Genomic DNA, 16,059 nt, shown 5'->3' on the forward strand with positions numbered 1-16,059 from the left:
CAACCAGAGGTTCATGTTTCAAACACTTGATCTAGTTGATGTTTCTGCTGCTCAGAGATGAATCTATGTAACGGAGAAAGATGAAACATCAGAACCACCGGGGGGTTTGTGGACACATGTACTTGGTAAGAGACCTTAATTCTAGTAACTCTGGTTCTGTGATCTCCTGCACCGTTCTGTAACTCTGATGGGGGTTACTTTCCTCACACTTTAAGAGGAGAGCAGTTGGACTTCTTTTTGGTTCCTGATGACTTTTCACCTCTCATCCAAGAGTCGACACAGATATGAAGGCTTGAAATCCCATGATCCTCCATAAACTGCTGGTCGTACCAAACCTCGACTCGAGATGGAAAAGCTCTGAGTGCTGAACTTCACGAGTGCAGCTTCATTGATTATGAATGAAAGTTTGTCTGAGAGAGAAGGTGAAAGGTGTTTGTGTTGTTGCTGTAGAGGAGAGCAGCATGAAGACGTTTACAGCTTCATACGAGAACTTCTTAATCAATATCTGATCAATGCTGAAGTCTCTGTGAGACCAAAGTCTCCTTTAAGAGACCTGAACACAAAATACAAGAAAAACCAATCCAGGAGTCAGAAAAATACTAAATATCACTTAAAAAAAGCTTGAAGATATTTTGTCTGGATACTTGATAAAAGTTCAACTCCACACTTGTTCACTTTCATTCAAGATGTTCAGAGTGAAAAATGTCCATGAATAAATTAGTTTATGTCCTAAATCCGATGTTTTCAGATGACTCTGATAGACGTAGACGTTAACGAAGCCGGTTCTCTCCTTCATCTGCAGATCCAGACAAAGTCTGCAGATGTTAACAGATGTTCAGTCTGGCTTTAACTGACTTTATTACAACTGACATCATGTTTTCTCTCATCACAGATTTGTTTTTTGTGGACTCTCAGCGATTCACTGTGAAGTTGTTGCATCCGCTCTGAAGTCCAACCCCTCCCATCTGACACAACTGGACCTGAGTAAGAACCAGAACCTGAAGGATTCAGGAGTGAAGGTTCTGTCTGGTGGACTGGAGAGTCCAAACTGTAGACTGGAGACTCTGAGGTCAGTCCACTGGAGATGTTTCCACATTTATCCACTTTTCATCCTCCAAACATGTGACAAAACTACTTTAATTCAAAACATTTTCATGAAACATTTATTATCTGATATGAAGAAATGTTTATTTTTTAGAAAGGTTCTGTGTCTATACAAGTCTGAAGATTGTTATATAAGAATATTTTAGATGTAAACAGGAGAAAAAACAGTTTATCTCAATTGATATCCTCTTCGTCTTTTACAGAGACTAGTAAATTTTATTTTTTTACTCTATTCACAACTTATCCCTTTCAGATACAATCAAAACATTCCCTCCCACGTAGCTCTTACTCAAACACTGCACTGGCGACGTACACGACTCAAAGCGCTAACGCTAGTCTCTAAAGACGTTTCTGACGGTCGGGCTGTCCACACCGTTAAGTCTCTCACGGTACCAACGGTTCACACAAACATGTTGCAGACCTGTTGGTTCTCGCAAAACATTAAGAACGCATGAATAAACTTTCAAAACATTAAGAACGCAGAAATAAACTTTCAAAACATTAATAACGCAGAAATAAACTTTCAAAACATTAAGAATGCAGAAATAAACTTTCAAAACATTGAGTGCTCTGAAATCTTCCGTCCTGATCCTGGTTAGGATGTGGTGGTCGGGACGGCAGCTCCGCCGTGCTAAAGCACATCCCGGCTCGCTCTGGCTACATCTGCGGTCCTCTTCTCTGAGCTTCCCAGCTCCGTAGGCTCCGGTCCGGGACTGTTTGACTCTATTTGTCTTAACGACACCAAAGTACGGCCACTTGTATTCCTGCGTGATTAAACAGGAAAACATTCAGCACTGCAGCAGTGGAGGACTGCAGTTGTCCATCCCTGCCTGAGACCTGGACAGGTTGGACTGACGGCTACAGGTGGAGCGTCAGAGTCATCATCCTGACAGGAAGTGTGTCTTAGATCCACCCGTGTGGGTTTCATTCAGAAATGTCCTTTAATCAAGCAGCTCATTAGTTGTTCAACCAAAGACTTTTCAAGTGCAAGCGATACAGAACCACCTGATGTTTAGTTTCACTCAGACTTCAGAATTTGTTGAATTAGTCTGATAAATATACAGAATTCAATCATTGTTATCTTTCACTAAAAGTAAGACATTTATTGATGAACTCAGTTTTAACAGAATTATTAGGTGTTTGCAAGAGAAGTCAAATTATAAATGACATGTGACTAAAAATAAAGTATTTTAGTGTCTTATCCTTCTCCTCTCAGAAAACATAATTTTAATTAATCCTGCTCCGACTGTATCAGGTCCCTTTAGAGGTTAATTAAGTATACTTAATTCAATTAAACATGTCCAGAAGTGTTATTTCTTTCTTTTTTCCTGGAAGAGAAGAGATGTTTGGTTGCATTTGAAGTGAAACTCTAAAAGTTGGAGTTGAAGTTTAAACTGCAGTCTGTGATTAAAAGTCATCAACATGTTTCTTCGTTATTCAGGTTGGAGAGCTGCGGTCTGTCAGAGATCAGCTGTTCTTCTCTGGTCTCAGCTCTGAAGTCCAACCCCTCCCATCTGAAACATCTGGACCTGGGTAACAACGGCCTGCAGGCTGCAGATGTGGAGCAGCTGTCTGATCTGGTGCAGAGTCCAGACTACCAGCTGCAGACTCTCAGGTCAGTGGAGGTTGGAGTCGGTCCTGCTGCTTCCAGCAGTTTTCTACTAAATCCAGCTGATATCAAATCAAAGATCCAGTGTTTCCAGTGAAGCAGCAGCTTCTCAGCGGCTGATTTCCCCAGTAAAGCTATGAGAGGAGGATGATGACAGGCTGCAGGATCAGAGGATCCAGATGTTGGTTGTGGACCGGTGTTGTGCTGGTGTTCATGGTCCACAAATAAAGGTGTATTCCGGCCTTCCAGGATGTACAGACTGCTCCACTGCAGCTCTGAACTCTGAAGTCCTGGATGTGCTGATCCCTGACTGACAGCTGATGGAGGGAACTCTGCAAACACTCCTTTATCTCCTCTCTTCTTTCTTCTTCCCTCTATAGCTGATGGAGGGATCTCTGCAAACACTCCTTTATCCCCTCTCTTCTTTCTTCTTCTCTCTACAGCTGATGGAGGGAACTCTGCAAACACTCCTTTATCTGCTCTCTTCTTTCTTCTTCTTACCTCTACAGCTGATGGAGGGATATCTGCAAACACTCCTTTATCTGCTCTCTTCTTTCTTCTTCCTCTACAGCTGATGGAGGGATCTCTGCAAACACTCCTTTATCTGCTCTCTTCTTTCTTCTTCCTCTACGGCTGATGGAGGGATCTCTGCAAACACTCCTTTATCTGCTCTCTTCTTTCTTCTTCCCTCTATAGCTGATGGAGGGATCTCTGCAAACACTCCTTTATCTGCTATCTTCTTTCTTCTTCCCTCTATAGCTGATGGAGGGATCTCTGCAAACACTCCTTTATCTGCTCTCTTCTTTCTTCTTCTCTCTACAGCTGATGGAGGGAACTCTGCAAACACTCCTTTATCTGCTCTCTTCTTTCTTCTTCTTACCTCTACAGCTGATGGAGGGATATCTGCAAACACTCCTTTATCTGCTCTCTTCTTTCTTCTTCCTCTACAGCTGATGGAGGGATCTCTGCAAACACTCCTTTATCTGCTCTCTTCTTTCTTCTTCCCTCTACAGCTGATGGAGGGATCTCTGCAAACACTCCTTTATCTGATCTCTTCTTTCTTCTTCTTCTCTCCAGCTGGGACACCTAGGAGCGAACAGGACGGTGTTTGTGGTGAGAGGATGAGACGTGTCCTGATCGTCCTCAGAGTTTGAAGCAGAACCAGTTTGTGAGGACAAACTCTGACTGGGCGGTGATGATGAAGATGAAGATGATGATGATGATTAAGTCTTTATTGTTATTATATTATTGTTAAACAAACTGTACATCAAAACGTAGCCTTTAATTTGAACTTGAGTTTCTTTCCACATTGCTCCTCAAGTACTTTGTCTAAAGTCTGGATGAGTTCTAGTACGGAGGTTCCTCCTACTAATGTACTGATGGATAAATGTCTGCGCTGCCGCGGCGGAGCTGCTCAGCAAAGCAGCCGTCTCCTCCACCGAGCCACGTGACTCCCCGCTGTTTTCTTTTTATTTACATGTTTCCATTTCCTTCCAAGTTTTCCTTTTGTCGTTGTTGTCGTGTTTTCAGCTTCGTCAGGTTTTTAAAGTTTCTCTCTGCGTCACTGATGAAGAGACAGAGTGAAGCGATCTGTGGAAATAACAGCGTTCGTTCATGAAACACGAAACACAAATTAACTTGATTTGGTCAATGAAGAGTTTGTTCCAGTAAATATTGTAAATGTTTCCTGGATATTACGATGACTGTTAACACTTCAAAGAAAGTGAAAATTCTTTATTAAATCTTGGATCTTTTCTCTTGTTCAGTTTACTGTGGTTAATAAGTGTTTGTCTGTGATTAGTCTCAGTACCAGGAGCAGCACCGACCATCACAAGGCACTTTTTATTCTCTTGTTCCCCATCAGCACAAATCTGACTTTTATTTAGGAGAGATCATTTCACACTCTCTTTCTTTTAGTTATTGTAATACTGACATAGATTACACTCTCATTTTACCACAAACAGCAAAAAACACTTGAATATGCATCAGATATGAAGAAAGAACCCAAAAAGTTTAAGCCAACATAGATGAACTGAATTGAATTAAAACACATCAATAAAAATGTCAACACTTGTTGATAATAGTTGAAATGGACTCTAGTTGAAATGGTCTTTACCGGCATGGTATCAACCATTAATATGTGTGCAGACAAGGTAAAAAAAAATAAAAATAAATAGATAAATAAAATGTGAGGATTTCCATGTTTTTCAGGGTTCTTGTTGATGGAGGAATTGGGGGGGTCTGTAAATTGGATTGTCAATGAGGATGATGGGTGCGTACCAGACGGTGGAGGAGCTGTTTACTGAGTGTTCTGGGGGGGGGGGGTTATGACCTTTGAATGACCTAATACAGGTGTGTTTTAATGTGTTTCTAATCACCTTGGGGGGACACTATTCACCCAGCGGGGTATGAGGGAGTGGTGTGAGGTCGGGGGAGGAGGTAAACCGGTTGAGTCTGTACCCCCTGAAGATTCTGTCAGCGTTGTTTGGTTTCCTCTGTGGAGCCACCAAGACGGTTCTGATGGATTTGAACCCAGGTAACCCCGCCTGAGCTGTTGCATCAAGAATGCTCTCTGGAACCTGTGAGACAGCGCAGATAGTGGGGCTACATTTCCAAGTGCAATATACTGGAGATATATGGGCTCAAATTAATGCCATAACTATGTTGTATCTGTAAATAAACCTTGTACTTGTAGAAATATTTTGTGTGTGTGAAAAAAAATATTTGTACTTCACGTCGCCGCCATATTGGATGTGGCAAGACAAAAATGAGAAAAATTGAGAAAAATATTTTCTCATCAACAAAGCATATTTTACATTTTATTTTTATTGTTATTTTATTGTCTGAAAAATGGTTCAAATATGTTATTTTGTTATTTGAATTTTTTTTATTTGTTTTGTTGATGAAAAAATATGTCTCAATTTTTCTGAGTGGGTATATATATATATGTTGTTTTTCGGCACTACCTTGTTCTCTATAGCTGATATAACATGAATTACTCCTATGTGGGATCAATAAAGTTCTTATTTTTGCCGTCTGTGAAAATTAAATATATTATATTTGGTCCTAACTGTTTCCCAAGTATATTAGTGCGTGTGTGAATGAATACATGAGACGTAAAACGTACATTTCTTTAGAAGAAAGGCGCCTTGTGAAAATACGTAAGTCCATTTACTTGTATTAGTTTACAGCGCAGTCTTGCCACATCCAATATGGCGGCAACATCAGTAGGCGATGCAATGTGCTGATTGGCTCTCCAGAAACGCTTTGAAACCCGTGCCAAAGATCACTGATTGGCTCTTATTATTGGAACGTCAAAACACTGCCAAAACTCGTAGTTGTAAAAAAAGTTTGTAGCTTTTGAAAAAAAGTTTGTAGCTTTTGTAAAAAAGTTTGTAGCTCTGTAAAAAGTTTGTAGCTTTTGTAAAAAAGTTTGTAGCTTTGTATCTACAAGTGCAAATATTTTTTTCACACGCACAAAATATTTCTACAAGTACAAATATTTTTTGCAAGTACAAATATTTTTTAAACACGCACAAAATATTTCTACAAGTACAAATATTTTTTGCACAGGCACAAAATATTTCTAAAAGTACAAATATTTTTTTCACACACACAAAATATTTCTACAAGTAGAAATATTTTTTGCAAGTAGAAATATTTTTTGCAAGAACAAATATTTTTTGCACACGCACAAAATATTTCTACAAGTACAAAGATTATTTACAGATACAAAATAGTTATGGCATTAATTTGAGCCCATAGAGATGTGTCTGTACCAAGTGGAGAGAGATCAAGAGATGGTGGTGGGACTTACTCTGGTAGGTTGCAAAGGTCCAGTCTTCGTTCCTCTGCAGAGGTCCAGTCTTCATTCCTCTGCAGAGGTCCAGTCTTCATTCCTCTCCAGAGGTCCAGTCTTCGTTCCTCTGCAGAGGTCCAGTCTTCGTTCCTCTGCAGAGGTCCAGTCTTCGTTCATCTGCAGAGGTCCAGTCTTCGTTCCTCTGCAGAGTTCCAGTCTTCGTTCCTCTGCAGAGGTCCAGTCTTCGTTCATCTGCAGAGGTCCAGTCTTCGTTCCTCTGCAGAGGTCCAGTCTTCGTTCCTCTGCAGAGGTCCATTTTTTCGTTCCTCTGCAGAGCTCCAGTCTTCGTTCCTCTGCAGAGGTCTACTGTTCGTTCCTCTGCAGAGCTCCAGTCTTCGTTCCTCTGCAGAGGTTCAGTCTTCATTCCTCTGCAGAGGTCCAGTCTTCGTTCCTCTGCAGAGGTCCAGTCTTCGTTCCTCTGCAGAGGTCCAGTCTTCGGCTGTGGAAGAAGAGGAAAAGGTAAACCTGGATCCCAACGGTCCTCCACCCATTAAATGCACAACCAGCGGTCTGGAGGTTCACAGACGCCCTCTGAATCCACAGGAAATAGATGTAGTGAAGACAAAATAAATGTAACTCGTGAAAAGAATCTAACAACCCGTATTGCTCCATGAAGTTATAAAGACTAAATTAAATGACACGACTGGATTCCAGCCACCGTCTGTCCGTCCTCTGGTCCTGATTGTTTTTAGAATTAGTTGAGTGAACTTTATAAAACACTAAATCTCTGTCTTTACGTTCTTTCAATAAGGTATGTTAAAGTCTAAGCTGAAGAAGAAGCACCAGCATGTGTTTAAAGGGATCATTAAAGCAGGAAAGAAAACCCTTCCGGAGCAGATCTACACGGAGCTCTATATCACAGAGGGAGGGACCGGAGAGGTGAACGATGAACATGAAGTCAGACAGATGGAAGCAGCTTCCTGGAAACCACACAGAGCAGAAACACCCATCAGACAGGAAGGTTCAAGGTTCAAGGTTCAAGGTGTTTATTTGTCACACAGAATGTACAAGTACATGCATTGTGAAAAACTTATGCTGGGTCGTGCTCCACAATACATAGTTAAAACAATAATAATAAAATGCTAGTCTAAAAAAACGTTTAAAAGAACTAAAATCAGCGTACAAGGCCGTCAAATCATAGTGTTCATTTGAGTTTGTTCAGCAGTCTGACCGACTGTGGAATAAAACTGTTCTTCAGTCTGCTGGTATTGGACTTGATTGACTGGTATCGTTTCCCTGAGGGCAGCAACTTAAAAAATGTGTTTTGGGGGTGTGTGGGGTCCTTTATAATCCTCAGGGATTTGCTGAGGCAGCGCTGTGCGTACAGTTCCTCCAGTGTAGGCAACTGACAGCCAGTGATGCGCTCGGCTGAGCGCACCACCCTCCTGAGAGCTCTATGATCTCTGTCGGTGCAGCTCCCGTACCAGCTGGTGAAGCTGCTGGTCAGCAGGCTCTCCACCGTCCCCCGATAAAAGTTCAGGATGGTATTATTGGTCAGGCCGAACTGTTTGAGACGCCTGAGTCCATACAGGCGCTGTTGCGCTTTCGCGACCACCACGGTTGTGTGTGTCTCCCATTTCAGTTGTTTGTGGATGTGTACTCCCAGGTATTTAAAGGTTTCCACCCTCTCCACCACAGCACCATTAATGGTGACAGGAGGTTGTGGGTCCCTCCCCCGCCTGTAATCCACAATGACCTCCTTGGTCTTGGAGACGTTCATTTGGAGGTGGTTCTCCTCACACCACCGCTCCAGGCTGGTGACTTCCTCCCTGTAAGCTGCCTCGTCATCACCGGTGATCCGCCCCACCACCACTGTGTCATCTGCAAATTTCACGATGGTGTTGGAGGGGTGAGAGGCCATGCAGTCGTGGGTGTAGAGGGAGTACAGGAGTGGGCTGAGAACGCAGCCCTGTGGTGCTCCTGTGCCAATAGTCAGTGGGGAGGAGGTGCAGTCGCCCACTCTCACCACCTGGGGGCGGCCCGTCAGAAAGTCCAGGATCCAGTCACACAGAGCTGTGTGCAGACCCAGGTCCTGGAGCTTACTGACGAGCCTAGATGGAACGATTGTATTGAACGCTGAACTGTAATCCACAAATAGCAGTCTTACATAGGCGTTCTTCCCTTCCAGGTGGGAGAGGGTAGTGTGGAGGACGTGAGAAATAGCGTCCTCCGTACTCCTGTTGGCACGGTAGGCGAACTGCAAGGGGTCCAGGGTGGGGGGAAGCATGGGGGTTATTTGTGACTTGACCAGTTGCTCAAAGCACTTACTGGCTATGGGTGTGAGGGCTATGGGGCGCCAGTCATTGAGACTAGTTACTTTCTGCTGTTTGGGGATGGGAATGATGGTGCTGTACTTGAGGCAGGTGGGAACAGTTCTGAGGGAGAGAGACAGGTTGAATATTCCTGTGAATACCCCCGCCAGCTGGTGGGCACAGGCTTTTAGGACACGTCCCGGGATGCCGTCCGGACCTGCTGCCTTACGTGGATTAATCCTGCTGAAGGAGCGGCGGACGTCGGCCTCGCTGATGGTTACGGCAGACATCTTTAAACCCCCACCTGGAAGAGGAGGACCAATCAGAACGGTGATGACGAAGGGAGTGGCCGGCATCGGGAAAACAGTCCTAACACAGAAGTTCAGACAGCTGAATGTGCTGAGAGAGGAGAAGTTCAGCTTGGTGGAACTAGTTCATGGATTCTTCTCTGAAACCAGAGGAATCTGCAACTTTGAAGAGTTCCAGGTCGTGTTCATCTTTGATGGTCTGGATGAGTGTCGACTTCCTCTGGACTTCCACAACAATGAGGACCTGACTGATGTTAGAGAGTCCACCTCAGTGGACGTGCTGCTGACAAACCTCATCAGGGGGAACCTGCTTCCTTCTGCTCGTCTCTGGATCACCACACGACCCGCAGCAGCCAATCAGATCCCTCCTGAGTGTGTCTCCATGGTGACGGAGGTCAGAGGGTTCACTGACCCACAGAAAGTGGAATACTTCAGGAAGAGGTTCAGAGATGAGGAGCAGACCAGCAGGATCATCTCCCACATCAAGACATCCCGGAGCCTCCACATCATGTGCCACATCCCAGTCTTCTGCTGGATCACTGCTACGGTCCTGGAGAACGTCCTGGAGAACGTCCTGGAAACCAGAGAGGGAGGGGGGCTGCCCGAGACCCTGACTGAGATTTACATCCACTTCCTGGTGGTCCAGGCCAAACTGAAGAGGGTCAAGTATGACAGAGGAGCTGGGACGGATCCACACTGGAGTTGGCGTACGCACGTTTCCACAGCTATTGGTCCGTTGGCGACACTTAGAGGTGATGCTGGGAAACTGTTAATAATGTGAAAACAAGTAGCCCTCAGAGTGATGTGCACATCAGAGACACTGATGAACAATTAACACATTCAACTGTCTGCAATTACACGAGTGGATATAAAAGCAAAGTGGTGCAGAAATACCGTTAACAACAATGGCAGCTTTGGCAGTGTTAGAAGATATCGCAAATGGCGCAGTAAGAACAGAAAGAATATTTAGAGAGCGAGAGGATTTACTTGCAAACGTTGACGACAGGCTCATCAGCCGCTTTAGGTTCCCGAGGGCGATCCTCTTGGAACTGTGTGCGGTCTTGGAGCGCAACACCGCGAGGAGCCATGCATTGCCGGTGTCGTGCCAAAAAGTGACTGCCTGCCAGAATCTGATTTCTCCCCTGAAAATGGGTCTTTTTACCTGCCAAAAATTGATTGAAGGCCAAATACAGTTAATGAAAAGTTGTTTCTGCCTAAATATGACTTGATCTCATTCTTGAGCTTCATAATCTGAAAATCTGACATTTTAGCGCTGTCGCTGAACGGGCTGCTGTGCGCGCTCCCGCGGCCAGAAATCAGAAGAAATCAGATTCTGGCAGGCAATCACTTTTTGGCACAACACCGGTACCCATACAGGTGCTGACCACACTGGGGTTCCTAGCAACAGGGACATTCCAGAGGGAGCTGGCCGACCGATCGAGACTGTGCCAGTCCACCCTGAGCCGAGCCATGCCAGCTGTGTGGGACGGAATTATCCGCAATTTGCAGCGAGAGCCGGTTTTCCTAATGTAATCGGAGCTATCGACTGCACACACATTGCATGAATATGTGTACGTTAACAGGAGGCATTTTCATTCCATTAATGTACAGATTATATAATTAATTTATGTTATTTGTGAAGTAATTTCTTGGAAAAAGGGGCAGATCAGATAAGATTCTTCTTCTTTCTGCTTGCTTTTCATTCACAAGTTAAGAACATTTGTATTTGTATTTATATTGAATTATTTTATTTTTTTGAATGAAATAAAGAATATAAAAAAAATAAAAAAATATGTCACAGGTGTCAAACTGAATCCCAGAAGGGCCGGTGTCTTGAATGTTTTCGATGTTTCACTGCTTTAACACACCTGATTCTAATTAATGATCGTCACCAGCTTGTCATCAAAGTCTGGATAGTTCTGTTGATGACACAGCTCCTTGTATCATGGTGCAATTAAACAGGGAAACATCTAAAACCTGCAGGGACACCCGCCCTCGAGGGCCTATTTAAATACATTTGCATATTTAAATGGAGGCGTGGACAGGGAGGAGTCTGGTACTCCTACATGTGCGCTCAATTCCACGTTGATTGGGATGTACAAAGGAAATGTGCTTGGATTCATGCCTACGCACAGTTTCATACATCTGGATTTTTTTTGTGCGTAGGACGTTTTCTGGATTTAAGCGTAAGCCATGTTTCAGTAGGAAATCCACGCAAGTCTTTGTACATGAGGCCCCTGGAGTTTTTTTACTAAAATTTACTAAAATTCAACCACCAACATTGAAGTGTAAAGCTTAAAAAAACACATTTCCATGTGTCTGACGAGTAGCTCAGAGGGTTAGACGACCGCTCTGTAATCCAGAGGTTCAGGGTTTGAGACTCAGCTGAAAGACTTTTGTGGTTTTGACTCTAAATGTAGATAGAAAAGACTGAAATAAATCCAGGGAACTACCGACAGCGTAGCTCAGGGTGTCAGAGAGCTGCCTGGGGAGTCAGAGGACACAAGTTCAATCCCCTGGGAGGATCTGGGTCAAAGTGATGGAGACACAACTTATGGATCCAGTTTTTAAGTCCACCGCCTGAAACCAAAGGTTAAATGCGCTACGAGAACCAGCCTCAGGGTGAAGGGGATCGGTGGCGTGGTGGGTTAGTTCACGGCTGTAAGGCACCAGGAGGACGGTGCACGCTGGTTCAAACCCCACACCGGTACCTGGAGCCCTTAAAACTGGTGTCACGGTGGTGGAGAGAGGGAAAGGGGAGGAGGTGAGGGTGTCTCCTCCCCGAAATACGGGGACACAAAGGTAGGAGGTTATGGAGGAGGAAGCAGGAGCAGAGGGAGTTTTACTGCCCAACATGAGACTAGAAGAGGATAGAGTTACGTACGTAACTTGGTTTCTTACGTAACTTAGTTTCTTTCTACTTATGTAAATTACTTTGATTAGCTACTTATGTAATAAATCATAACTTATCCTCTTCTAGTCTCATGTTTAGCAGTAAAACCCCCTCTGCTCCTGCTTCCTCCTCCATAACACCCAGCCTTTGTGTCCCAGTATTTCGGGGAGGAGACACCCTCACCTCCTCCCCTTTCCCTCTCCTCCTCCCCTCTCCCTCACCTCCTCCACCACAGTGACACCAGTTTTAAGGGCTCCAGGTACCAGCGTGGGGTTTGAACCGGCATGCACCGTCCTCCTGGTGCCTTACAGCCGTGAACTAACCCACCACGCCACCGACCCTTCACGCTGAGGCCGGTTCTCGTAGCACATTTAACCTTTGGTTTCAGGCGGTGGACTTAAAAACTGACCCATCATAAGTTGTGTCTCCATCACTTGGACCCAGTTAACCAATTCCATGATTGTAGGGTTTCGGAGGAGTGAAAAGAAGAGGCTCTAAGAGACAAGACAAAAAGCAGCAGCAGGGCAGATAGGGAGGGAGCGGGAGCAGAAAAGCGTCCGCCTTCACCGAGAGCCGGAAGAAGAGATGAAGCCGATAGAACCACATCATCTGCAAAAAGCAGAGATGTCATCCTGAGGACACACCAGACCCCTCCCTTCCTTGACTGCGCCTAGCAAAGTTATGAGCAGAATCGGTGACAAAGGGCAGGCCTGACGTGGTCTACGACTGGCAATGAGAAAGTCTTGCTCCGTTTTTACAGGGACATACAGGGACATAATAGTCCGTAAGGGACCCATTACCCCAGCATTTGAGCTCTAACCATCCTAAATATTAGGACAACCTTCTCTACCAGAACCAAGCAAGGTGAGCTTGCAGCGTTCAGTTATTCTGCTCCTCACCGGTGGAACAAACTTCCTGTAGACCTGAGGTCTGCTGCAACTGTCAGCTCCTTTAAATCAGGATAAAAACATTACTGTTTTATTTAATACTGACCTGTTGGATTCTACTGCCTACAGGAGAGTTTTAGGGCCAGGCTGGAGAAAAATAATATTTTAGAGGAGGAAGATTTTTTTTTTAATTATAGACTTCAAGAAAAAAGTTGAAATGTCGAGAAAAAAGTTGAAATGTTGAGAAAAAAGTAAAATAATTCGTGAATAAAGTTGAAATGAAATACCTCACGTATTTTTGCACATGTAAATATTATCAGTTTTTTGTGTTTACTATTTTTTCTCTTGTACATTGCTCATGTTTCTACATTTTATATTGCTTTTTTTTATTATTTAGCTATTTATTGGTTATTAGGGCCCGAGCACCTTCAGTGCGAAGGCCCTATTGTATCTGTAGGAATTCTTCGCGTTATTATTATTAGGGCCCGAGCACTTACAGTGCGAAGGCCCTATTGTATCTGTAGGAATTCTTCGCGTTATTAGGGCCCGAGCACCTTCAGTGCGAAGGCCCTATTGTATCTGTAGGAATTTTTTTTCTTTCTTTCTTTTTTCTTCTGACGAAAGGAGGGCCTTTTTGCCCCCCTAAACGTGCCCAAAAAGTCACCAAATTTTGCATGCAAGTCAGGCCTGACGAAAAATTTGATATTTAATGGTTTACATTAATGGGCGTGGCAAAATGGCTCAACAGCGCCCCCCGGAAAACTTTGTGACTCAAGCCCCACAATACGGTTTGACGTACATGCACGGAAATCGCTACACACCTGTATCAGTACACAACTTAAAGAAAAGTCTCTTGGCGACATGGCCGAAACCAAACAGGAAGTCAGCCATTTTGAATTAATCGTGTCACTTTGGCGCAATTTATGCCATTCCTTCGGCAGTTAATACGGCCCGAACCGTAACGTGCCCCCAAGTGTGTTATACATCAAAATGTGCGTCTCCATCCTGCGACAACACGCATTACTTTTCTCTTTCAAAAGCGTTACCGTGGCGACGCTAGACGCCAAAAAGCGCGCCCACCCTTCATCTGGTTGGTTCAGACAGAAAAAACTTTGCGCCTCAAGCCCCAGAATACGGTTTGACGTACATGAACGAAAATCTGTACACACCTGTATCATGTCGCAACTTAAAGAAAAGTCTCTTGGTGCCATGGCCGAAACCGAACAGGAAGTCGGCCATTTTGAACATTCTGAATTAATCGCGTAATTTTGGAGCAATATGAGCCATTCCTTCGAGAATTAATACGGCCCGAACCATAACGTGCATCCAGGTTTGTTATACATCAAAATGTGCGTCTCTATCCTGCCACTACGCGCATTACTTTTCTCTTTCAAAAGTGTTACCGTGGCGACGCTAGACGCCAAAAAGTGCGCCCCCCTTCATCTGATTTGTCCATATTTGATAGTTCCCTAAAAGTCACCAAATTTTGCATGCAAGGCAGGCCTGGCGATAAATTTGATATTTCATGGTTGGTATTAATGCGCGTGGCAAAATGGCTCAACAGTGCCCCCCGGAAAACTTTGTGCCTCAAGCCCCACAATACGGTTTGACGTACATGCACGAAAATCGGTACACACCTGTATCATGTTGCAACTTAAAGAAAAGTCTCTTGGCGTCATGGCCGAAACCGAACAGGAAGTCAGCCATTTTGAATTAATTGTGTAATTTTGGCGCAATTTATGCCATTCCTTCGGCAGTTAATACTGCCCGAACTGTAACGTGCACCCAGGTGTGTTATACCTCAAAATGTGCGTCTTCATCTTGCAACTAAGCGCATTACTTTTCTCTTTCAAAAGTGTTACCGTGGCGAAGCTAGACGCCAAAAAGTGTGCCCCCCTTCATCTGATTGGTCCATATTTGATAGTTCCCCAAAAGTCACTAAATTTTGCATGCAAGCCAGGCCTGGTGATACATTTGATATTTCATGGTTTGAATTAATGGGCGTGGCCTAACGGCTCAACAGCGCCCCCTAGAATACTTTTCTGTGCCATAACTTTTGAATGGTTTGACATAAAGAGTCGTGGGTGGTGTCATGGGACTTGGTATTGAGTCCTTGACCATAATTGGTGAAAATTAGCCCCGCCCCTTCTTCTGATTGGTTGTCCCGATTTTCTGCTATAACTTTTGAATGGTCTGACATAGAGAGTCGTGGGTGGTGTCATCAGATTCTGTATGGAGTCCTTGACCTTCATTGGCCTGAATTAGCCCCGCCCCTTCTTCTGATTGGTTGTCCCTTTTTTCTGCTATAACTTTTGAATGGTTTGATATAGGAAGTCGTGGGTGGTGTCATTTCTGATATGCTTATGGGGGGCGGTGGCGGTTGAGTGCGAGGGCCCGTTCATCGCTGCTTGCAGCTTTAATTATTATTATTTTTCTGACAAAAGGAAGGCCTTTTTGCCCCCCTAAACGTGCCCAAAAAGTCACCAAATTTTGCATGCAAGTCAGGCCTGGCGAAAAATTTGATATTTTATGGTTTGCATTAATGGGCATGGCAAAATAGCTCAACAGCGCCCCCTTGAAAACTTTGTGCCTCAAGCCCCACAATGCGGTTTGTCGTACATGCACGAAAATCGGTACACACCTGTATCATGGCGCAACTTAAAGAAAAGTCTCTGGGCGTCATGTCGAGAAACCGAAGAGGAAATCGGCCATTTTGAATTAATCGTGTCATTTTGACGAAATGTATGCCTTCCTTCGGCAGTTAATACGGCGCGAACCGTAACGTGCACCCAGGTGTGTTATACATCAAAATGTGCGTCTCCATCCTCTGACACCACGCATTACTTTTCTCTTTCAAAAGCGTTACTGTCGCGACGCTAGACGCCAAAAAGCGCGCCCACCCTTCATCTGATTGGTTCAGACAGAAAAATCTTTGAGCCTCAAGCCCCATAATACGGTTTGATGTACATGAACGAAAATCGGTACACACCTGTATCATGTCGCAACTTAAGGAAAAGTCTCTTGGCGCCATGGCCTAAACCTAACAGGAAGTCGGCCATTTTGAACATTCTGAATTAATCGCGTAATTTTGGAGCAATATATGCCATTCCTTCGAGAATTAATACGGCCCGAACCGTATCATGAACC

The 16,059-nt window shown here is 44.2% G+C and overlaps 1 protein-coding gene across 9 annotated transcripts in view; it reads left to right on the top strand.

The window, feature by feature from the left end:
- LOC133425370 (nucleotide-binding oligomerization domain-containing protein 2-like) overlaps positions 1 to 4,473 on the top strand; it is a 50,028-nt gene extending 45,555 nt beyond the window's left edge. For all 9 annotated transcript variants that reach the window (XM_061716199.1, XM_061716197.1, XM_061716202.1 and 6 more), the window contains 3 exons: positions 893 to 1,069; positions 2,546 to 2,719; positions 3,791 to 4,473. In XM_061716199.1, coding sequence (XP_061572183.1) covers positions 893 to 1,069; positions 2,546 to 2,719; positions 3,791 to 3,803 — 364 coding nt within the window. In that variant the 3' untranslated portion in view covers positions 3,804 to 4,473. The remainder of the gene's footprint in view (positions 1 to 892; positions 1,070 to 2,545; positions 2,720 to 3,790) is intronic.
- The last annotated feature ends 11,586 nt before the right edge of the window (positions 4,474 to 16,059 follow it).

The sequence above is a fragment of the Cololabis saira genome, chromosome 24 (genome assembly GCF_033807715.1).
Source record: "Cololabis saira isolate AMF1-May2022 chromosome 24, fColSai1.1, whole genome shotgun sequence".
Classification (NCBI taxonomy): Eukaryota; Metazoa; Chordata; class Actinopteri; order Beloniformes; family Belonidae; genus Cololabis; species Cololabis saira.